The sequence below is a fragment of the Eutrigla gurnardus genome (assembly GCF_963514095.1).
Source record: "Eutrigla gurnardus genome assembly, chromosome: 19".
Lineage (NCBI taxonomy): Eukaryota > Metazoa > Chordata > Actinopteri > Perciformes > Triglidae > Eutrigla > Eutrigla gurnardus.
Window position 1 is genome coordinate 1,835,654 of NC_139930.1, and position 23,499 is coordinate 1,859,152.

A 23,499-nucleotide genomic window follows, 5' to 3' on the forward strand; every position below is an offset into this window, starting at 1 on the left:
TTTTCAGCATTTTGTTTACCAAAGACATTAAAACACACTTTTTTTCATTCAAATATTTTTTAATTTGAGTAAATTGACAAAGAAAAACACTTTGGAATGAAATAGATGCAGGTCACCATCATTGTATATGTGAACCTATAAGTGCAGTTTGGCTATTAAAACATTTTATTTTCAAAAAGAACTTTCCATCAGATGTGTATGTAAGACGGTAATTTGTTAGTGAGTTGTCATTTGTGTGCATCCACTCGATTGAGTTACTACTTCAGTTCAGGAACAAAACTGTGCCTTGTAAGTTTGGTGTTGGCCAATCTGTATGACATTATCAGTATCCACTGTGTAAAAAAACAACGACAGTATTGCATGAAAAAGATGACATTACTTAAACTTAAAATCCTGTACGTATGAGAAATTTCAGTTCATGGACTAATCAAAGAGTCAGGTTCAGGGAGAGAAACATGAAATGATCTAAAATGTAACAATACAAACTTTTTACTGAAGAGCTGAGCAGTTATATACACAATGTCAGTCAATTCAAGTGAACAAATCCACATATATAGTAGGCAAAATAAAAAACTTAGAAAATTAAGCAAAGTCTTTAAAAGAAGAGAGACTAGCACTGGGAAAACACTGTAAAACTATAATCACACAAGGCAGAAGATAAAAACCTGGCCAACTCAGGGCAGGTGAGGGAGCACATGTGGCTGAAGGACAAGGAAGAAACACTTTGCGACTGAAACAACAGGACATGGTAGTCTTCTAGGGTGGTTGGGTTGGTGAAAATGGCCCTGGACAAAGAGGTGTTCATGTCAATCTGAATTTGGAGGGAAATTATTACGCCTGTCATTTTTTATGTCACTTAATTTACAAAGAATGTCAGAATGTAGAGATATTATCTGAGTGACTCTCTAAGGTGGAGACTCTCATTCTTAAGTGAAATTAGTCCGTGGAAACAGGTAGTTTCTCTCCAAAATCAATCTGAATTTGAGTGAAATATTGAAAATATTTTAATTTTAATTTTGAAATTTCACATCAGATCTTCCTGTAATTATCTGAGTGCAACTCTGAGGTTGAGTACTATCAGTCTGAAGTGAAATTAGTCTGTGGAAACAGGGAGTTTTCTCTTAACGTGAATCTGAATTTGAGGGAAATATTAAAAATATTTTGAATTTCAGAGGGCTTTAATTTTGAAAATCCTCATCAGAAACTCCAGCTATTGTGTTTATTTTTACGTTGGACTATTTATTCACACAGATGAAATGTCATGGCCTCATGAATTAGGATGGTAAAATGAATTAAGTAAATAATCAATGAATTAACTCCTTAAATGTTCAATTAATTAATTAACTAATCGACTGAATGAATGAAATCATGTTAACTTGTAAAGTGTGTTCATATGTCGGTGCTTTTATTTTGAATTCCGTTCATGGACTGCATTACCGTATTAGCTAACGTATAGAGGCACCACAAATCAACTGGCGGCTAGGTTGACTGTGGATTTCGGAGTGGAGGCGGGCTTGACCGCAGTGAGGGGGAGGAGGTTACAGGTGGGAGAGCTATCGTCATAAGCAGGACATCCATACGGTTTCACTTTAAACGGTGAGAGTGGGTTGCTGTGATTTCTCAAGTTGCTGGGATTGATAAATTGCAGTGCCTCCTGCGTTGAGGGTGTTGCGTGCTGTGGTTTGAAATGGTGTGCCTTAAGCTAGAAACTAGCCCTGTGTGTGCTGTGTAGTGGTTCTTCACCTAGATGAAACGTGCAGTGATCGTCCTGTGGTGACTGGTGACCTCTAGTCATTTGTAGTCTTCCTTACCTCTATGCAATAGTTTTATATATTCAATGTGTGATAATTTAATAAAGATTGTATATTTTCCTATACCGTTGTGATTATTTAAAGGCGTCATAAAGAGCGTCTCCGCACCATAGCGGTCCAAAACCGTTTGCCCTTCCGGGTCAAAACCTGACAAAGGGGCTGAACAATGCCACCTATATACACCTGAGCTCCCCTTCTGACAGCACCGCGACCCCACACACACAATGAGTGAATTACACCAGAAACCTCAGAACACAACCAAACACATTTGGCTCCTATACACCGGCCCCTAATTGTTAATGGCATACCAACATAACAATTCAAACACAACAAGACAGGAGCAAATAATGTGTTGATACAGTTACATTAAAGTACAGTACAGACAAATCTATATTCCATGTACCAAACAAAGTTTCGTCACCGGCCTTTCAATAATGTTGGCCCTTGTCTGCAACCTTACAGAACGCACCAGCCCTTGCTTATCGGGAAAAACCTCCAGAACCCTGCCAAGCGGCCATGAACCACGTGGAGCTGAAGAATCCATGATCACCACGATATCTCCAGCCTTCAAACTCCTCTTCCTTTCGTTCCACTTCTGCCTCTCTTGGAGCAACGGCAAATACTCCTGTATCCATCTCTTCCAGAAAAGGTCTGAGAGGTACTGTACTTGCCTCCAGCGCCTTCTCACATACAGATCATGAGGTTCAAATGCTCCAGGTGGCAAAGCTGGTTTACCCCTTAATAGAAGAAGATGGTTAGGCGTGAGAGGTTCCAGGTCATTAGCATCCTCTGAGAGCTTGGTGATTGGACGATCGTTCAAAATGGCCTCCACTTCACAGAACACTGTATGTAGTCCATCATCCAACTTCTGCTGATGCAGAACAGAACTGAGCACTCTTCTCACCAGGCGGATCATCCGTTCCCACACACCACCATGGTGTGAGCCTGCTGGTGGATTAAACCTCAACTGAATTCCAACTTGTGCCAGCGCTCCTTGAATCCTGTCTTGATTCAAAATGGCAAGCGCCTCCTTCAGCTCTCTGTCTGCTCCAGTGAAGTTAGTGCCATTGTCTGATGTTAGACTAGTCACCTGCCCTCTTCTGCTGATAAACCGCCGCAGAGCATTGATACATGCATCTGTGTCCAGTGAAACAGCCACCTCCAGATGGACAGCCCTACTTGCCATACAAGTAAATATAACACCATATCGCTTACAGGTTGATCTTCCTCTCCTCACCTCAACTGGACCAAAATAATCCACTCCTGTGTTGGTAAATGGTGGAAGATCAGGAAGAATTCTCACTTTTGGCAGGTCAGCCATTTTTTGTTCCAATGCTCTTCCATTATATCGCCTACAAAAGCTGCAATCACCAATTATTTTCCTGACAGCTGCATTGGCGTTTGTAATCCAAAATATCTTCCTCACCTTGGACAGTGTGTGAGTCCGCCCACCATGGCCGAGATTCTGGTGCACATGTCTGAGGATGAGCATGGAAATGTGCTGATCCTTGCAGAGAATGAGTGGATGCTTGGCTTCCTCGGGCATTGCTCCTCTGCTCAGTCTTCCTCCAACTCTCAGGAGTCCATCCTCCAAAACTGGGTCCAGCCGGTATATGGGACTCTGTCGACTCACTGACCCTTTCCCAGACGACAAAGCAGACATCTCTTCACCAAACCTCTGTTGCTGACAATAACGAATTATGGTTCCTTCTGCTCTCAGCAAATCATCCAGCGTCAGACTGCCACTCATGAGTGTTGATGCAACTCCCTTTCTTTTAGTCTTCCTTGAGCTGCCCTGACCCCCTTTCTCCAGACAATTAGCCACAGAAGCCTCCAACTGCTTCCTCTTGCAACTCTGTGCCAACAACATGACCTTCAACTTTAGGATCCAGGCAACAGCTGTCTTGAGCCTCTTCCAGTCAGAAAAGAAGGCAATGAGCTGGTCTGTAGGACTAGAGATGTCACACACACTGATGGCATTCACCATTACCTCCTTTCTGACCTCTTGGTCATCAGAGTCCACTGAAATGTCCAACATCTTTTTAGGCCAGTCCTCCTCAGGCTTCCAAAGAAATGCAGGACCTTCCAGCCACCTGGTTTTGTTCAGAAAATCAGAGACCTTCATTCCCCTTGAAGCATCGTCAGCTGGATTATCCTTGGAACCTACATGCCTCCATTGTGAGGGTTCAGATGCTTCTCTGATGGTCGAGATTCTGTTGGCCACGAACGTGTAAAAGCGCCTGTCCTCATTGTTAATGTACTTCAAAACGGACGTGCTGTCAGTCCAAAAGACTGAATGCTCCACTTGGACGTCCAGCTCTGCCTTTAACAATGCAGAGCTGGCTGCGAGGACGGCTGCTGTCAACTCCAGTCGGGGAATAGTCACAGCCTTCAGAGGTGTCACCCTGGCTTTGCCGAGCAGAAAGGTGACCTGGATGTTGTTTTCCTGATTTAACATACGGATGTATGTTACAGTTCCGTATCCACCTTCGCTGGCATCGGCAAAGTGATGTAATTGGGCATGCTTGATCCCTCCAAACTCCACTGGCTTGATGCACCTTCCCACATTGAATGCAGACAGCTGGCCCAGGTCCTCCAACCACCTTTTCCAACGAGGCAAGATGTCCTTGGGCAGATCATCATCCCATCCACAACCTCTCCTACAGAGCTCCTGTTGCATCATTTTGGCAGGCAAGGTGATTGGGGCCAGAAACCCCAATGGATCATACACTGAGCTGGTGACTGACAGCATACCACATCTGGTGAGAGACTGTTGTTTCATCTCCATCTTAAACCTGAAAGAGTCGGTCTCCACACACCACAGTAGACCCAAAGCCCTTTCCATTGGCAGGTTGTCTCGGTCCAAATCTAACTCCTTCAGGTCCTTGGCCCTTTGCTCCTCTGTGAGGGCTTGCAACACAACACGACTGTTGCTTATCCATTTCTCCAAGATGAAGCTCCCTTTCTTACACAGAGCAGTTAAATCTTTTATCCTTTGGATCGCTTCTTCTTCAGTGGCTAAGCTCTTTAAACAGTCGTCAACATAGAAATTTTGCTTAACAGACTGAACCACCTCATCCAAAAACTCAGACTGGTTGTCATCCGCAGTTTTCCTCAGTGCATAACTTGCACAGCTAGGAGATGACACGGTGCCGAACAGGTGTACAGTCATCCGATACTCCTTGAGGTCCTGAGTGATGTCACCATCTGGCCACCAAAGAAAGCGAAGAAATTCTCTGTCCTCCTTAGCAACTTTGACTTGGTGGAACATGGCTTGAATGTCGCCCATGAATGCCACCACTTCATTCCTGAAACGAAGAAGAACTCCAAGCAATGAGCTAGTGAGGTTGGGACCTGGCAACAATTCACTGTTCAAGGATGCTCCTTGAAATGTAGCTCCACAGTCGAACACCATGGTGTCCACGGATGGTGGACACCATGGTGAGGGATGTACCACACCTTACCCCTTTCACCATGCAGCTGTTGCTGAGGCACTTGCTCTGCATTGTTCTTACTGATGAGCGTGTTAATGTATCCAGCATACTCCTGATGCAAGTGTTTGTTGTTCAGGAATTTTCTCCTCAAACCCTGGATCCTTTGCTTAGCCACTGTAAAGTTATTAGGCAGGCACACCTCTTTGTTCTTATATGGAAGTTTCAAACAATACCTTCCCTCCTGAAGTACTGCTGAGCACTCCATGATTTCCAGAAACCTATGGTCTTCTCTGGACATTTCCTTCTCCTTTATGGTCTTCTCATTAAACTCATGACTGTACTGCTTCTTCGAGCTTGCACACAGAAATCCTGTTCACCATTGCCAAGGGCAGCTCCACCTCCGAAGCACCACTGTTTCCATTCAGTGGTCCGTTAACAACCCATCCAAGCACTGTCTTTATAGCATATGGGCCATCCCCGCTACTGTTAATGACCTCCCAGGGTTCTAATATCTTGGGAGCATTGGTTCCAATTAACAGGTCGACATTTGCTTTTATGTTTGGGATGTTCACCTTGGACAAATATGGCCACTTTGCCAGTTCTTCAGATGTTACCATGTTATTAACATTGACCGGCATTTTTTTCTGTGTGAGAACCTCTGGGAGAACACGAAAGTCATTGCTGTCCAGATTAGATACCTCCAAGCCAGTTAATGAGTATGCTGGAACCACTGTTTTCTGCCCCATCGTGCTCAACAGGAAGTTGGTTTTTCTCCCTGTGATGTTCAGCTTCCGCATTAGATGTTCTGAGCAGAATGTGGCCGAACTTCCTGGATCCAAAAAAGCATAGGTTTTTATTATGTGATTTCCCTTTGCACTTTTGGATGAAACAGGCCGTACCGAGCGCCGTCAATGCCACGAAGTTGCCGCCTGACCTCGTTGAATGCAGCCCGAGCCCGGGCTACCTTGGCCGTGTGGTCAGGGAAGACTGAAATGGTCAGGTCTCTGGCTTTAATTTGTCGGAGCTCTCTAGCGCGGCGTAAAATGTCAACACAGTCACTGTGATAATGAAGTCTGCATACAATGGCTCGTGGACGCTCACCGGGCTTGGGCTTGGGTTGGAGGGTCCGGTGGGACCGGTCCAAAAGCGGCTCCTTTGTCAGGCCAAAAGCTTCCATTAGCAAGGCGGCTACAGCGGCCGTGGTGCAGGTGTCAGGACTCTCCGGTACTCCCACTATCCTAACGTTGTTCCGCCGTGACCTGGATTCCAAATCTTCACATTTATTTTCCAGCTTGGCTACGTTAGCAGTGAGGGACTTGACAGTAGTTTTCAACTCGGCGATGTCATCTGAGCACTCAGTGAGCGCGTACTCCATCTCCCCGACCGTACCTTTTAGCTCGGACACGGTAGCATCGGTAGCTGCTTTATCATTCGCCAGCTGTGTTTTCACCGCTTGCAGGTCGAGCTTGATAGTAGACAGAACATCGCCGAGGGTATCTTGGAGTTCCTTCTTAAAACTAGCAGCAATGTCTTTCCGTAGCGAAGTCAGCAACTCGAGCTTGAGGGCAGCAATGTCAGGATTAGCTTGCGTTGGGGCGACACCTGTAGGAGTCGGCGGCCTACTCGAGGGTGGGGTCGCGGTTTGCAGACCAGGCCTCAGATGTGTCTGGATACAAGGCCGTAGCCAGGATTTTTCAAATACCGAGGTCAATCCCAACTCAACCCTCAAAACAAAAGTCCTCCTGGCCTGAACTGCCCCCCTGACCCACCCCAAGGTCAAAAAGAAAGAAATAAGCACGAATAAAACAGATCAGTGTGGCTAATTACACTTTTGGGGGGGGAGTGGCCCCCTTGGCTTTACATCCCTGCACTGCTCTACCAGTTGCTTATCACCATAAGAACCCTGTTTCAATAAAAAAAAATGTAGGCTATATGCTGCATTTTATTTGAACTCGATTTATATTTGAGAAAGTAAAAGTATAGAATACAGTTATTTAAGATTCTGTGTGGTGTTTTTAATCATAATTTAAAAAATAATAATAATTAGGCTAGTTTAAAAAATATATTATTATCAGTAATTTTTTTTAAAATGACTAGACATTTCAGGCGGCCCCACTTGGGGCCTCGACCCCAAGGTTGAGAAACACTTGGTTTTACATCCCTGCACTGCTCTGCAGTTGCTTATCACCCTGTTTCAATAATTCCCAACCACAAACCAATGAAATAGTGTTAAGTTGGGATATGTTTGGGTATAGTAAATTGAATTAATTGTTGACAGATGTAAATTAGTTGTTAGATATTTTGTATCGGCCTATTCATGTTCCTACGTGTGTGTCATAGACCCTGTTCCCCTGGCCTGTGATTGGTTCAGTAGCCTAGTAGTTGTGATTGTTTGGTCGCTGTCATGGTGATGAAGCCGGCTAGTTAAGAAAGTAAACACTGAAAAGTACGTCTCCGTTTCTCCGTTTGATTGTCCTGTGTACCTGGCTGAGCATCAAGAAGACATACCACCACAACGAACCCGAAATTCACAGAAGAATCTTTTATTTTAAATCACATCAAACAGTCGCACCAATCAATTGTAAAGTGTCTGCATGGAGCGGACCTGCTGACAGACTGTGCAGCTGACAGTGACGATTTCCTCATCGCTAAACCTGTGCCACCATCTGATCTGATCCTCCCTCGTTCGTGAGGACGGGTCTCCTGGACATTCTTTGTGCTTTTCCTATCTTCATTTCTAACCGGCTCCTTTTTAGTTTTTTATCGGTGCCTGATCTGGTGCGTGCGCGCTCGCCCCCGGTCGGCATAAAAAAATGAATGTTAAAAACAATATCTCGTGAGAATATTGCGAAGACAATGAAATGGAAACATTGTAATAATACCTGCGACCACGCTCTATAACAGCCAGGGTGCGAACTACGGGGGAGCCAGGGGGGGTCTCAGCCCCCCTTAATGAGACATGAGCTCCCCTGAAAACATGATTTGTGAAATTTTGGGGGGGTCTCTAAAATACTGGCAAAATGCTGTCTTTTCCCATGCATTTCCTATTTGATTTGTTTTTTTGTATTGTCAATATAATGGGTAATGTGTAAAATAGGCTATTTTAATGTATTTGCGCATGAGGGTGAGTCATCGCTGACCGCAATTTTGCTTTAATAAAGATGCAATTGCTGCCTGCATGCAATTCCTGTCCTCACCATTGATGCGTGGGTGTGCTAGTCTTAAACGTCACTCTAAATCAGACATCGGAAACAATCAGAAACGAAAAAATAAAAAAAAACAACCGCTGGACCGCTGAATTTCGGTTGTCATCATGAAAAGAACACAGGGAAACCTACTCGCGAATTTCGGGTTTACAAAAAAAAAAAAGACGGGTGATCCTGAGGAGCAGCCACACACGAGTTCTTCAGCAGATGCTAACACAGACACCACCGCTGCACCTACGGGGACTGATGTCGGCGAAAGCCCGCTACAACAGTCAGTGTCTGGTGTGAGAAGCAGCAGCTGCACCTGCGCGTGTCTGCGCCCCCTTTGATGTGTAACCGCGGCCGGACCTGCTCCGACTGCCTGGTGTCTCCGTTGTGAAATTTTAGCATTATTTACAGTAGGCTACTGTATCAGAGTTGTGATTACATGGCAATACAGGGTTGTGGCTTGAGTAAGTCCTTGGCTTGCTCCGAGGCACGCGCAAGCGTCTCCCCCCCCCCCCCCCCCAATATAAGTGAGCCCCCCCGAAAGCCACAGTATAGTTCGCACACTGATAACAGCTGTAAAAGCTGTACCGCTATACTTATTTTCCCTTGGTTATGGAAGGAAAAAAAAGTCAACTTTTAAAAATTGGAAAGTGAAATCAGTGAAAAAAAAATGCAGAGGACATGACCTCGGTGTCCTCAATGGTAGCTACGGCCTTGTATGGATAGTATTGCGAGACATTTTACGCAGTCCAAAGTAAAACTTTTCAACAAAAAAATACTGCGGTGTAAGACAGGACGAAAAAAGTAACCTAAAAGCGCAGAAGAATAACCATTTTTATCGAAATCGGCAGGAGCTCCCAAACTCACGTCCTACTCTATTCAGGCTCAGCAGCGCCCCCTTCAATAACACTTTTAAAACAATGTCTGAGAGAAAAAAACATAACTGTAGGGTTTATATACTGTATGACAACTTTTTTCTGATTATCTTATAGTTTGTTTAATTGTGTTGTATAACTCTGAGTTCTGTACATAAAATGATTTAATGAAGGTTTAACTTTGGGTTCAGTTGGTGAGTTGTTGTTGGAAGCAGGTTTCAGAGCAGGCTGCTACTGGTTCTGTCTCGTCGCTGGTTGACTTTTCAGACACACCTTATTGTGTTATCCTGTTAAATGAACGTCTCCACGTTAGACAGGCAGGACTGATAGCGCACGTTTGCCTAGCTCCGTCATTACATTACTGTTTTTTATTAGCCCTGAGCCGCTAGCGTAATTATTACTCAACAGGCTTAACTATTTAAAATGTCAATGTTGTTGAAACGGGAGCTTAACTGACTCTCTATAAAGACCGGGGTGTCAGTCTTTAAGATGCTTTGCCAACTTTGTTGAGCTACTTGACTCTGCGCCACTACTTTAGCATTGCTAGCATATCAGCTTGTTGACATCATTAGCCTTTCCCTGGTGGTTAGCCTCATATGCTAAATACTTCCAAACGGTTAAAATCAAAAGTTTTTATTACGAACTGGATAGCAAAAATATACAAGTACAAATATTCGTTGCTAAGCAGGGCACACTCGCTTTAACTTAACAGACCACACATGTTAGTTAACTGCCCAGCCTCCATAAATGGACTCCTGAACATTACACAGTCCAAAAGTTTTATACTTCTTTCTTCCTCAGGTAGGGCTCTCTGATTTGCAGAGCGACCAAGCGTGTCCACGCCTCCTTGGTCTTCATATCCCGAAGGGCATCAATGTCATCAATTCCCCCAAACAGACTGATGGTTAACTATGAGAGCACTGATCGTGCTGCTATCAGTATGAAGCACAGGCCTGCAGTTCTTTCTGTTATTAATCTACTTGTTGTGACATACAAAACTAATTAAGTATTGAGCAATCCTTCTGGTGATACACACACACACACACACACACACACACACACACACACACACTTGTGTTTAATACCTCCTCCCTCATCACTTTGATACGGCAAGTGCAATGAGAAACGATAAAAGAGACGCGGGAGGTCATGGAGGACAGGGCTGGTCAGAGCGGCAAGAGAAGGTCTTTGCTGCATGCATTGTTATTCTTGGGTTATCATATAATTATCTGTATTACCATACAAGTTACCATATAAGTACCGACAGTGATATATTGCTGTTTCACTTCCTTCTGACAAATGTACTTGATTGTAAGTTGCTTTGGACTAGGGATGGGCGATACCACACTTTTAGGATTCGATACGATACCGATACTTTTTCTTGCATTTTCATCGATACCGATACCGATACCATTAATTTCTTATTGGCAATTTTTGTCAGTCAAAATATTATTACTATTGTTATTATTTAAGACAAATCACAAGACAAATACAGACCATTTATACCACATTTATTATGGTCAATATATTTCATATGTTTAAATAAATTGCTGGTGTTGCTGCTGTGTGGCACTTGTTTGTCACACAGTTCACACCGTGCCGTGGCTTTGTCTACTGGTGAAAAATAACACCACACCACGCTTCGTTTCTTCTGGTCTGCCATTATCGCGTCTCTTTTCCTCCGGCTCCCGCATCCGTGGCCGTGCTGGCCTCCTGGCCTGGCTGCGTCGCTGTCGGCTGTGTGTCGCACATTGACGACGCTCATTCGCTGTCTCCTGTCACGTGACTGGGCCAGCTCAATACTCTGCCAGGTACAGGGGTGTCCCAGCACATAGTAAGTTAAGTAAGTAATCAAAAACAGCTGAAAGTGATGCATGCACCCCCCACACGCCGTTTTTTAGTTTATATCGATACTTTTTTCAGAAAAGTGATGCCAAATGAGTAGCGTGTGAGTATCGATATATCGATACCACAGGATCGATACGCACATCCCTACTTTGGACTAAAGCATCTGCTAAATGCCCCAAATGTAAAATGTAAATGTAATTCATTTGGGTGATTTAATGAGTTAATGACTTGAAATTTTTATCCTTAAAACTCAACTTGTGAATTTTGAAGTGTTCATCTGAACTGTTAGATTTATTTCTAGGAAGTTGACCTGTGGGTTCTTTCGAATGTGGTTTAGAGATTGTTGAGCTGCTGTAAATGAGTAAGAGAGATCATTGGAAGAAGGGATTCGACCCGCTCACAGCTGTTAGGATTCTGTGACTCTCAAGTCGGAGACTGTCCGGGAGGAGTAGGAGGCTGTGGCTCCGGGCGTTGGCGTTCTATCTGGGTATCAGTCGAGCAAATGTTTGGGTTAAATTCCATGTCATTCCAGCACCAACACATGTTCCCACCCTCCATGATGGATTCTGCTTTCCTTATCTGGAACAGTAAGGGTATACACAGTTTTAAGGACTTGTATATTGATGATACATTTGTTAAATGTTCCCAATTTACCCAAAAATGGAATATCCCACAAACCCATTTATTTCGTTATTTACAAATTCATAATTTTATGCATGGGTGGTACCCCCAGTTCCCTAATTTACCCTCTGAAACGAACCTAGACCAAATTCTTAAATGTGCACAACAGATGAATAATTAAAGTGACATATAATATACTGTCAACGTTTTCATTTTTCCATTCTCTCTATTATAAGATCCCAGTGGGAAGTTGATTTGGCGTCTGAAATAATAGATCACAATTGGCATGGGCTCCTACAATTTATGGTTCTACACTGCATCTAAGGAAAAGTTGGACAATCGATGTACGATCCCTTGATGCAAGAGAGTAACAGGATCCTTCATTCACACTCTTTGGACTTGCCCACATTTTCATAATTACTGGACATTTACATTTGATACATTTTCAGAGCAAAAGAGATCCCTTCTCCTTTGGTTGCAATTTTTGGATTAGTGCCAGAGGACACACTCCTTCCTAGACATTACTCAAATGCCATTGCTTTTGCTTCCTTAATTGCATGTATGAAGTGGAAACAGGAGGCCCCTCCAACGCAAGTCCAGTGAGCTGGAGAATTTATGAGGATTTTACACGACAGGTACATTTATAAAACAAGGCAACCATTTATGGAAACGCTAAGACTGTCTACCCTTCATGACTCATTTGTGTTAAACTTTTTTTTTTGGTTGGTTGTTTTGTTTTTCACTTAAGTTGAGTTTTGTATAACCTATTGTTTTGCTTAGTTTACTTGTTTCCTTTAGAGGGGTGGCAAGAGTTGTTAAAGGGATAGTTCGGAATTTTGGAAATAAGACCTATTTTCCAACTCAGCCGGTGTGTTCGAGACGTCTGGAGACATTTTCAAGAAATTTCATTCAGTTCTTCTAGTTGCCGAGTTCGCTTGTGCTATGGCTAGCGCAAGTCAATCGTTCTAGTTAGCATGGCATTAAAAACACTCATACCAACTCCACAGTGCACCCGAGGCAAATCAATTGTAACGGCAGACTATCGATGTTATCTGTGTTGATAGAATGTTTGAAATAAAACCAACCTTGCATTTTTAAGGATTTATGTCTCAGCAGCAGCAGCAGCGTGTCATACTTCCTAGTAGGCTATGGCAGCGGCGGACTGATATCACCTAGCACTTAAGTTACCGGTTCTATAATAGTTTGTTTACCTGCTGTCATTGCTACAGACGCAGAGTAGCCTGCAGCGCTAGTTTCTTCATTCTCACAGAAATGGCCACTTTTGGAGAATATACTGAAACTTTTGAAGACTCTGATGAAGAGTTTTTTTCCACCCAAACCCAACCGTACCTGTACGAGCCTGAATATAGAGGAAGAATTGCGCGAGAGGGATGATCAAAGAGCAGAACGTGAACGAGCATCTGTGGAGACCGAGATAGCCCCCGCTGGAGCTGGGGACCGAACAAACGGAGACTGGTGGTGCCAGGCGGGAAATCCCCCGCAACGCGTCCGAGGGTTTATGGTTCTCCGGATGGAGCAGAGGTTCGGGTTCGCGGTGCGTAATGGTGAGTTGGCTGGGCCGTGGGCTGCCCGGTGTTACGATTAGCTATTTACGGGCAGTATTTCGGGCGACGCGTCTTAGAGTTTTGAGTCCGACGGAGAGTCCGCATGTGTGGATTCGCGTGGCCGTGTGCTGCCCGGTGTTCAAGCGCTTTTCAGACAGCCTTGGGGGCATAAGGGCCAACAATTCGGTGGTGTTCAGGTGTGTATTTACCGGAGGGATTCCCCGCAACGCCTCCGAGGGTTTACGGTTCTCCGGACAGAGCAGAGGTTCAGGTTCGCGGTGCGTAATTGTGGGTTCGCGGGGCCGTGTGCTGCCCGGTGTTTGAGTGAGCTCCGAGGGCTTTTCAGACAGCTTTGGGGGCTTAAGGGCCGACAAATTGGCAATGTTCAGGTGTGTATTTACCGGCTGGATTCCGAGCAGCGCGTCTTAGAGTTTTGAGTCCGACGGAGCAAAGTAAAATTCCGCTGCTGCTGAGAAACTAGTCCCTCAAAAAATGGATGATTCATGCGATGCAAGGTTAGTTTTGTTTCAAATATTATTCTATCAACACTAGGGGTGTGACGAGATCTCGTACCACGAGATCTCGCGAGATTAAAGTCGACGATATTTCCCGTCGCGAGTTTTATGAGCTATACATAGCTGAGGTTTTACAGACAGCTGTTACTGACTGGGAGCTTAAAAAACCCAACCACGGCATCCCTTATTGTTACCGACAATGCACGTAATATGGACGTGGCCGTGCGCGACGCGGGATTGAAGTCGCACATCTGTTTTGCGCACACTATAAATCTTGCAACCCAAGCTGGCTTCGGTGTTCCCCGCGTTGCTCGTTTACTCGGGCGGGTGAGACGTGTGAAGGTGCGTGTCCACAGGCAGCGGTGTTTCCCTGCGTCCCATTCATTGTCTATATGAAAAGCTGTACAATGCATTCTGGTAGCGTCGCGGCGAATGTCGAGAGACGGCGCGCGAGTTGGCCGCTCCTCATTTGCCTAAAGTTGAAGTCGAATCTACTTTATGCCGCTGCCATAGCCTACTAGGAAGTATTACACGCTGCTGCTGCTGCTGAGACATAAATCCTTAAAATGCAAGGTTGGTTTTATTTCAAACATTCTATCAACAGAGATAACATCGATAGTCTGCCGTTACAATTGATTTGCCTCGGGTGCACTGTGGAGTTGGTATGAGTGTTTTTAATGCCATGCTAAATAGAACGATTGACTTGCGCTAGCCATAGCACAAGCGAACTCGGCAACTAGAAGAACTGAATGAAATTTCTTGAAAATGTCTCCAGACGTCTCAAACACACCGGCTGAGTTGGAAAATAGGTCTTATGTCCAAAATTCCGAACGAGCCTCAGAATCTTCTGAATGTCAGAATCTTCCAAACTGTTATGAATGGCGAGTTTATGTGATCTGCACCAAATAGTAAATAGTAAACTGTGTTCAGCAACCAAAACTATGCCCTATGATGCATTTAAATATGTTGGACAGTCCTGTATCAACAAAGGGAGCAAACTAAAAACAACTTGTTTCTTATCGATACTCTTTAAAGATGACAGAACATAGAAATATGTCCAACAATAAATGCTAATGTTTGGTTAAACAAGGGAACTTTGTCTTCCACATAGTTGACGCCGTTAGTGACTTTCACAAAATATTTACATGTAAATGCAGGAAATGTTTTATTGATGATCAGATCGTTTCTGCACACAAAGCAGATTTCAGATTGACACTTTGTTCTGTAGATGAAAACTTGAACCAAATGCTTTTGACTATAAAGACTGCATGTGACGCTGGGAGACTAAACCTGGCCATCCTTCATCTAGATCTCTATAGATTGTTGAGCTCCAGGTGCATGTCCAGGTTCTCATCTTTGGCCTCATTAAGTTTCTCTGGAGGACAAAACAAAATCACACGTGAGACTTCTGTCTAGAACAAGAGATATAGAAAAAGGAATCTGAGCATTGTTTTACATAAAAGACATGAGAAGCTGAATCAAAAGAGAATCATGAAATGCTGCTTTAGAGGAGACATTGTCAGGTTTATACTTGCATTCAGGGTTTCTACTTAATGTTACAACAGATGCTTTATCATCACTTTATCTCATCCTATCTGTCAGAATAAACCAGTATTCAAAACCCGCCCTTACTATCAAGGCATCAAATAATCATTTTGGTTTGTTCTCCTTGGTGTCATTTAATGTGTGAGCATTTGTATGCAGCTGCATTGTGGGTAGAGCAAACAGACATAGGGCAAAGAGAGGGAGGGAGAGAGGAGGTGGACAGGTCAAACAAACACAGGACTAAGTCCAGTAGACCATTAGTGTCCTGTTGCAAGCTAGAAGGAAATATTGACATTTTGTCACCTCAGTCGTTAGTCAAGTAAATGTAAACCAAGCTATTTTACTAAAAAAAGGGGGGCCACTGAATTGCACAAATCTCGGGTGCCTTTCATCCCACCTGATGAACAAGGTTCACCAGCATCGCTGAACACAATCAAGGATTTTTAAGGATGTTAAAATGTGGATTGCAGAAACCAGCGAACATTCAAACAGGCCTCTATCAGAGCCTCAGGCTTCTCAAAAATATTACCAGGATGAAATATTGCCATGTGACAGTGTATCAAACCTGAGCAGCAGAAAATATGGACCAAAATCTAATGTCTCCACAGCCTCATCTGCACGACTCAAGGCAGAAGCTGAAATGGCTGCATGCTTTGCTTGCCCGTCAAATGTTGCTTCAGAAAAGGCACGCTCTTGAGGCACAAGAGGACCAATTAAGGAAACAAAAGGAACAACTTCAGCTCGAAGCAGACATAGCCGCATCCATGAAGCTAAAGTTAATGTTTTAACACTGATGATTGCCTGCATTATTTGGAACAGTACACCAGGGGGCAACCAAAACAACTTGTCAGAAGCTGTCAACACATGCTTGATGGCACTGGATATTCAAAGGCCAAGACTTTACTGCAGGAGCACTTTGAAAATGAGTACATGATAGCATCTGCTTATAGGTAAAGTTTATTCATGGCCATCCATTAAGGCAGAAGATGGAAAAGCCTTACATGCATACAGTCTGTTCCTGCGTGGGTGTTGAAATGCTATGAATGAGGTTCACAGTCTGTGTTAACTAAATACACCTGCCCATATGCTCACTGTGATTAAAAAACTGCCTTATAAGCCGAGAGAGACATGGCGGACATTGGCTTGCGACATCCAAGAAAGGTATCGCAGGAGAGCAACAATTGGTGATATTGTGGCTTTTTTGGAACGTCAAGTGAAAATTGTAATGGATCCTGTGTTTGGAAACAGTGTCACCAGTGTCGATAACAAACAGGGATGGCAGCAGATCAAGCTCTGTCCAACATTCATGTGTGAAAGGCAGTAGCTTTGCCACTACTGTCACTGTTGCCGAAAGAAAGATCCATACAGAAGGATGAAGATGGACCCTCACCTGAAACAACCTGCTTGTACTGCAATGGTGGACACGCTGGAGTCATGCGCTCTATTGGAGAAGAGGAATCGAGGTGAAAAAAATGATTTCCTGTAAAGGAATGGAGTTTGTTTCGGCTGTTTGCGTACTGGGCACATCAGTAAGGAATGCAGGAAACGTCTCTCATGCAAAACATGTGGCTCAAGACACCCAAGTATGCTTCACATCCATCACAAGGAAATGGGAGCAGACGTGGGGAAAGGCCAGAGCAACTTTGAGTGTGCAGTGGATGATCTGGTAACGGTTCAAAGCAGTGGTCTCACCGGGGCCAGTGAACGAGATTGTAAACTCGCTATTGTGCCAGTGAAGGTGAAATCAAAGAAAGGTCAAAGGACAGTTGAAACCTATGCCTTTTTGGACCAAGGGAGTTTGGTGTCCTTCTGTACAATGGGTCTGATGGATAAACTTAGTCACTCCGGGAGAAGAACAAAGATTCTTTTGCACACCATGGGCCAAGAGAAGAGTTGTGTTGTGGACAGCTGTATTTTGTCCAGTGTTGTGCATGAACGAGTTCAAAAGAACGCGTAAATTTTTCTGTGAACTTTGAACTGAACGCAACGCATTTGTAAATATAGAACTTGAACGTGAATTAGTTCAGATTGTGTGAAATGAACGACGGCAATGGTATATTCCACATCATGGGGTATACCATCCCAAGAAAGGGAAACTCAAAGTCGTTTTTGATTGTGGAACATCATTTCAAGGAGTATCACTCAATGCTCAGCTCTTGAACGGCCCTGACCTTACATGTACATTGATTGGAGTGTTGACCAGGTTCAGGAAAGAGCCAGTTGTTCTAATGTCAGACATCGTGGCTATGTTCCATCAGGGTCGAGTGCCAGAGGGAGGATGCAGAGCTGTTGAGATTCCTATGGTGGCCCAGTGGAGACGTTAGTCAGTCTAAGGAGGAATACAGGATGGTCGTTCATTTGTTTGGGGCAACATCATCTCCAAGCTGTGCTAATTTTGCTTTCCGAAAGTGTGCTGAAGACAAGGAGCTCTTTGGCCAGCAGGCGATTGAGACTATCATGCACAGTTTCTATGTCGACGACTGTCTGGCTTCAGTAGCCTCAAAACAGTAAGGTATAGCCCTCTACAAGGACCTTGAATCCATCTGTGCCAGGGGTGGCTTTCACATAACAAAATGGATAAGCAACAGTCGCAGGGTGCTGGCAGCTATACTTGAGGAGGAGAGAGCAAAGGAGGTTAAGTACGTGGATCTGGCCCATGATACACTCTGCTTGCTGTTGAGCGAGCACTGGGGTTGAGGTGGTGCATCCAGTCCGACACCTTTAAGTTTAGCATAACCCTTCAGAACAGACCATTGACCCATAGGGGGATTCTGTCTACTGTCAGTTCTTTCTACGACCCCCTGGCGATCCTAGCTCCTATCGTTTTTACAGCTAAACGGCAGGACTTGTGCCGGAAAGGGCTAGGATGGGACAACTCCATACCAGCACCAGTCCTTCAGGAGTGGATAGACTGGATGAAGGAGCTACATCTATTGGAAGGCGTCGGCATGAGAAGATGTTTGAAAACTCAGAACTTTGGAGAAGTAACCACTGCTCAATTGCATCATTTTGCGACGCAAGTGAGGAGGGATATGGTATGGTTACTTATCTGCAGCTACATAAAAACAGCGCATTCATAATGGAAAAATCCAGGGTGGCACCTTTTAAGGCCCACGTATGGATCTAACTGCAGCCGTTGTAGCAGCTCGTATGGACAAACTGTGGAAAAGGGAGCTCACACTACAGCTTCAGGACTCTGTTTTCTGGACAGTACTGCTGTTCTGAAATACATTAAGAATGAAACTTTTTTGTACTTTGTACTTTCATGGAAAACAGAGTCTCAGAAATCCTCAAGGTGTCAGATGCATCTCGATGAAGATTTGTGAATACTTCAAATAATCCAGCGGACCTTGCCTCCAGAGGCCTGAGCGCAGAGCTGTTCCTAAGGAATGAAACCTGGATATCCGGTCCCTCGTTTCTCATGCAACCAAAGAAAGATTGGCCTGGTAACCCAGACTGCTTGCAGGAGCTTCCACCTGGAGAGCCTGAGGTCAAGATATCCGCTGCCATTGAGGTTCCTACAACACAAGATGTTGAAGATGCGGTGACACCCTCGATCAACCGACCCTCATCTTGGACACGTCTCACAAGAGTGATGGGCTGGATCTTGAGACTCAAGACCTTGCTTTTGAACATTAGGAAGAAGAAGGAGATTGCTGCACGCATTACTCAGTCGGCATCTCAACAGGAAGTCGTTCTCGCCAAAGATATACACAATTCAAAGAACAAACCTGGTGGTGTCTATCTCTAATTGGGAGAGATCAGAGAAGCCGAAATGCAATTAATCAGATTTTGCCAGATGAAAAGGTTCTCAGATGAGTTTGCCTGCCTGCAAAGAGGTCATTGCGTGAGAAGAAACAGCCACATACATAAACTCAATCCAGTACTAGAAGATGGTGGGCCCTAGTTTCGTGGCGCAGCACAGGGCGGCGCAGGGTGGCGGAGCCGGCGTAATGCAAGTTTCGACCCGCGCAGCCTTGCGCACGGTCAGTTTGGCAGTTTGGTGGATCGCCTGCGCCAAGATGGGTGTGGCGGCGCAGCAGGGGGAGGCGTCACAGATTCAGCTTGGTGCAGCGGAAGTTTCGTGGCAAAAAGTCTTGCCGAGACTGCGCCGAAAGCCCGCCAGCTCCAACCTGGTCTACTCTCGGCGTAAGGCGCAAGGTGCAAATAAAGTCCATTCATTCAAGGCAAATTACAGCTGGCGGAGTGGAAGTTTGGCAGTGCCCACACGTCACCGAGACCTCACAGGCAGGTTTCCACAGTTCCAGGCACATTTAAATGCAATAAATAATCACAACAAACACTATTTAATGCAACTAATTGAATCAACACGTGAATTTATATCTATATAGATTGTCCCGTCACATCTGACGTCAGATCAAAGGCGGATGGCACGCGTAACGGAAACTCAGCCTCTCGGACCAAAACATTTCCCTCTCTCTCTCTCTCTCTCTCTCCTGTTTTTCATATCTATCCACTGCTAATAAAATGCGTCTATGCCTAAAAAAATCTTTAAAAAAAATACAGCAGCTCGTGCCTGGTCTCGCGCCTCCGCAGTATTGAGAAACGCGCAACTTTGCCGCGAGCTGGAACCGGAGTTGGGGCTGCAGCTGGTCTGAGCGGCACGCGAGGTCCCGGTGTTCCGCCGTTCTGGTGTTGGACGGGGAATCCGCTGCAGCTGTGGAGCGCAGATGATGAGCTGTGCACCTTGACCCTGTTTCGTGATATACATGCCTAAAATGTGCCTACAATTTCTATAGTGATATAATATCGGCATTATAATTATTGTGACTTTACGCACGCACAGCGCGTGATGCGTGTGGTTGGAGCGGCGGCGCTGCTTCTGTCATCGGGTTGTCAAGAGACGAAACTTGCACTGAATCTCCCCTAACGCATTAAAGGTGAGGAGAGGAGCTCATTTGATTGGTGAGGATCTGAATCGGCTGTGTTAATCCCAGTCCACGCCTTGTCTCCTCCTCGTCTCCCACTCACGCCATTCTTCTCCTCCCTCTTTCCCACTTGCGCGGGTGGGCGAGACGGGAGGTGTGCCTGCGCTAGCCTGCGCGGTGCACGAAACTTGCAAAGTCGAGGCGGACACACCCCGTCGGCGTGGCGCAGGTGCGCTGCGCGCTGACTATGAAACTAGGGCCCGATGTGTTAAGAGTGAGTTGGAGGAAGACTTAGTAGGGCTGCCATGACTGAGGAGTCCAAGCATCCTGTTATACTTGCTAATGACCTCCACATCTCAGAACTCATCCTGCAACACAGCCATCAAGAGGTGGGCCATGGTGGCAGGAATCACATGTTGTCCAGACTACACCAGAGATTCTTGATCCCTGGTGCTATTGGCTCCATAAGGAAAATGTTGTCTAAATGTGTAGTCTGTCAGCGGCTACATGGGGCGGCAGGTCAGCAGCAAATGGCGGACTTGCCAGAAGACAGAGTTTCTTAAGAAGAACCTCCATTCAGTTATGTTGGAGTGGACTATTTTGGTCCTTTCGAAGTCAAGTGTGGGAGGAGTCTTGTAAAAAGATATGGGGTCATCTTCACGTTTGGCCATAAGAGACACCGACTCATGTATTAACGCCTTGCGACGCTTCGTTGTGAGAAGAGGACAAGTCAAAGAGCTAAGGTCAGACAATGGTACCAACTTTGTCGGTGCTGAGCACGAGTTGAGACAAGCCATCGAGGGGTGGAACTTGATAAATGATGTACTCTCGTTGAAGGGGATCAAGTGGACCTCCAACCCTGCTACCAGATCACACCACGGAGGAGCTTGGGAGAGGTTAATTCGATCTGTGAGAAGGATCCTAAACTCCACCTTGAGGACACAGAGCTTGGATGAAGAATCGCTTCCCCTCCTCCGTGACCTCCACTGGCTCCCTGTTGCAGCACGCATCCAATTCAAGACAATGGCACTGGCCTTCAAGGCCATCAATGGAACGGCACCCATCTACCTTCAAACACTGGTCAAACCACACGCCCTGACGCAAGCACTTCGCTCCTCTACTTCAGCTGGCCGGCTAGTACCACCATCGCTGAAATCAAACAAATGTCGCTCAGCAAAGTCCAGACTCTTCTCTGTTCTGGCGCCTCAGTGGTGGAACGAACTCCCAACCAATGTCAGGACAGCAGAGTCACTTGCCATCTTCCAAAAAAGGCTCAAGACTCCCCTGTTCAGGCTTCACCTCGACTCTGCATAGCATGACCCAGATCAACTCTAATGGCCTTACTAGCTTTAGCCCCCTCACCTCTGAAGACGTTCACGCACTTGTTACATCTAACCGTGCCACCACCTGCTCCCTTGATCCGATTCCCTCCTCTTCTCCAAGACATCTCACACAACATCTTGCCATTCCTCACCACCCTGATCAACTCCTCCCTCACCTCAGGTGTCATTCCAGCAGCTTTTAAGACTGCTAGTGAAGCCCCTCCTTAAAAAACCCACCCTAGACGCTGCTGACATCCAAAGCTACAGACCTGTATCTCTTCTTTCATTCCTCTCTAAAACCTTGGAACGCGCCGCCTACAACCAACTGTCATCCTATCTCTCGCAGAACAACCTCCTTGACCCTAATCAATCAGGATTCAGGACAGCTCACTCCACTGAGACGGCCCTCCTCACAGTGACTGAGTCCCTGCGAGACACCAGAGCCTCATCCCACTCCTCCGTTCTCATTCTCCTCGACCTATCTACTGCATTCGACACAGTCAACCACCAAATCCTCCTCTCCACCCTGGCTGAACTTGGCATAACTGACTCTACTCTAACCTGGTTCACATCTTACCTGACAAATCGCACCTTTTAGGTCACATGGAATGGCTCTATGTCCAAACCCTGTTCTCTGGACACGGGTGTCCCCCAAGGCTCAGTATTAGGACCGCTTCTGTTCTCACTCTACACCAGATCACTAGGTTCGCGTTTCTCCAGGGACACAGACAGGCTTCCGAGGCACGAGACCAGGCACGAGCTGCTGTATTATTTTTTTTTAAAGATTTTTTCAGGCATAGACGCATTTTTTTTAGCAGTGAATAGGTATGAAAAACAGGAGAGAGAGAGGGAGATGTTTTGGTCCGAGAGGTCCAAGTTTCAGCTGTGTTCATTTATGTCAGGCTGAGTTTCCGTTACACGTGCCATCCGCCTTTGATCTGACGTTGGATGTGACGGGACAATCTATAGGCTATAGATATAAATTCACGTGTTGATTCAATTAGTTGCATTAAATAGTGTTTGTTGTGATTATTTATTGCATTTAAATGTGCCTGGAACTGTGGAAACCTGCCTGTGAGGTCTTGGTGACGTGTGCACACTGCGTGCCGGTGAGCCAACCTGCCACTCTGCCAGCTGTAATTCACCTTGCGCCAAGAGTAGACCAGGTTGGAGCTAGTGAGCTTTCGCCGCAGTCGCGGCGAGGCTTTTTGCCACGAAACTTCTGCTGCACCAAGCTGAATCTGTGACGCCTCCCCCTGCTGCGCCGCAACACCCATCTTGGTGCAGGCAATCCACCAAAGTGCCAAACTGACCGTGCGCAAGGCTGTGCTGGTTGAAACTTGCATTGCGCCGGCTCTGCCACCCTGCGCTGCGCCACCCTGCGCTGCGCCACCCTGCGCTGCGCCACCCTGCGCTGCGCCACGAAACTAGGGCCCTTAATGTTACGTTTTTTTAACACCACGTTGTATTTGGTGGTCACACTCACGGTCCTCGTGTGTTCTCCTGGTAGCATTGCCGCTCCAGTCACTCCAGTAACTGTGACCACTTTTAGCGTTTTTGCAGCACACCTGAGTGATGTATTCTGTGTCTGGTGAAAGATTCTGGAGTCTGAAGGATTGAATGTCCATGGCAGTGTCCACAAGAGGTACCTAGAAGACATTACACACAGCTCTTTGATTGACTTTCTCAACTAATGATTAGAAAAGACGGACGACAGACTAATATGTGTGTTTACTCGTAATAATACATGTCCCATCTATAGTTAGACACAACAACTCACCATAACAGCTCTATAAATACATGAATATGAATACATCATCATTTAGGTTTCACGTCACTGTTTGTCTTCTGACACAGTTATGAATATGCATGCCATGCTC

At 45.4% G+C, this 23,499-nt stretch overlaps 1 protein-coding gene across 1 annotated transcript in view; it reads right to left on the reverse strand.

Annotated features, from left to right (window-relative positions):
* Positions 1–14,932: 14,932 nt before the first annotated feature.
* LOC311029348 (interleukin-6 receptor subunit beta-like) overlaps positions 14,933–23,499 on the reverse strand; it is a 34,604-nt gene continuing 26,037 nt past the window's right edge. The window contains exons 7-8 of the mRNA XM_084034447.1: positions 23,106–23,268; positions 14,933–15,236 (exon numbers count right to left, since the gene is read on the reverse strand). Of these exons, the coding sequence (XP_083890573.1) occupies positions 15,229–15,236; positions 23,106–23,268 (171 nt within the window). The 3' untranslated portion in view covers positions 14,933–15,228. The remainder of the gene's footprint in view (positions 15,237–23,105; positions 23,269–23,499) is intronic.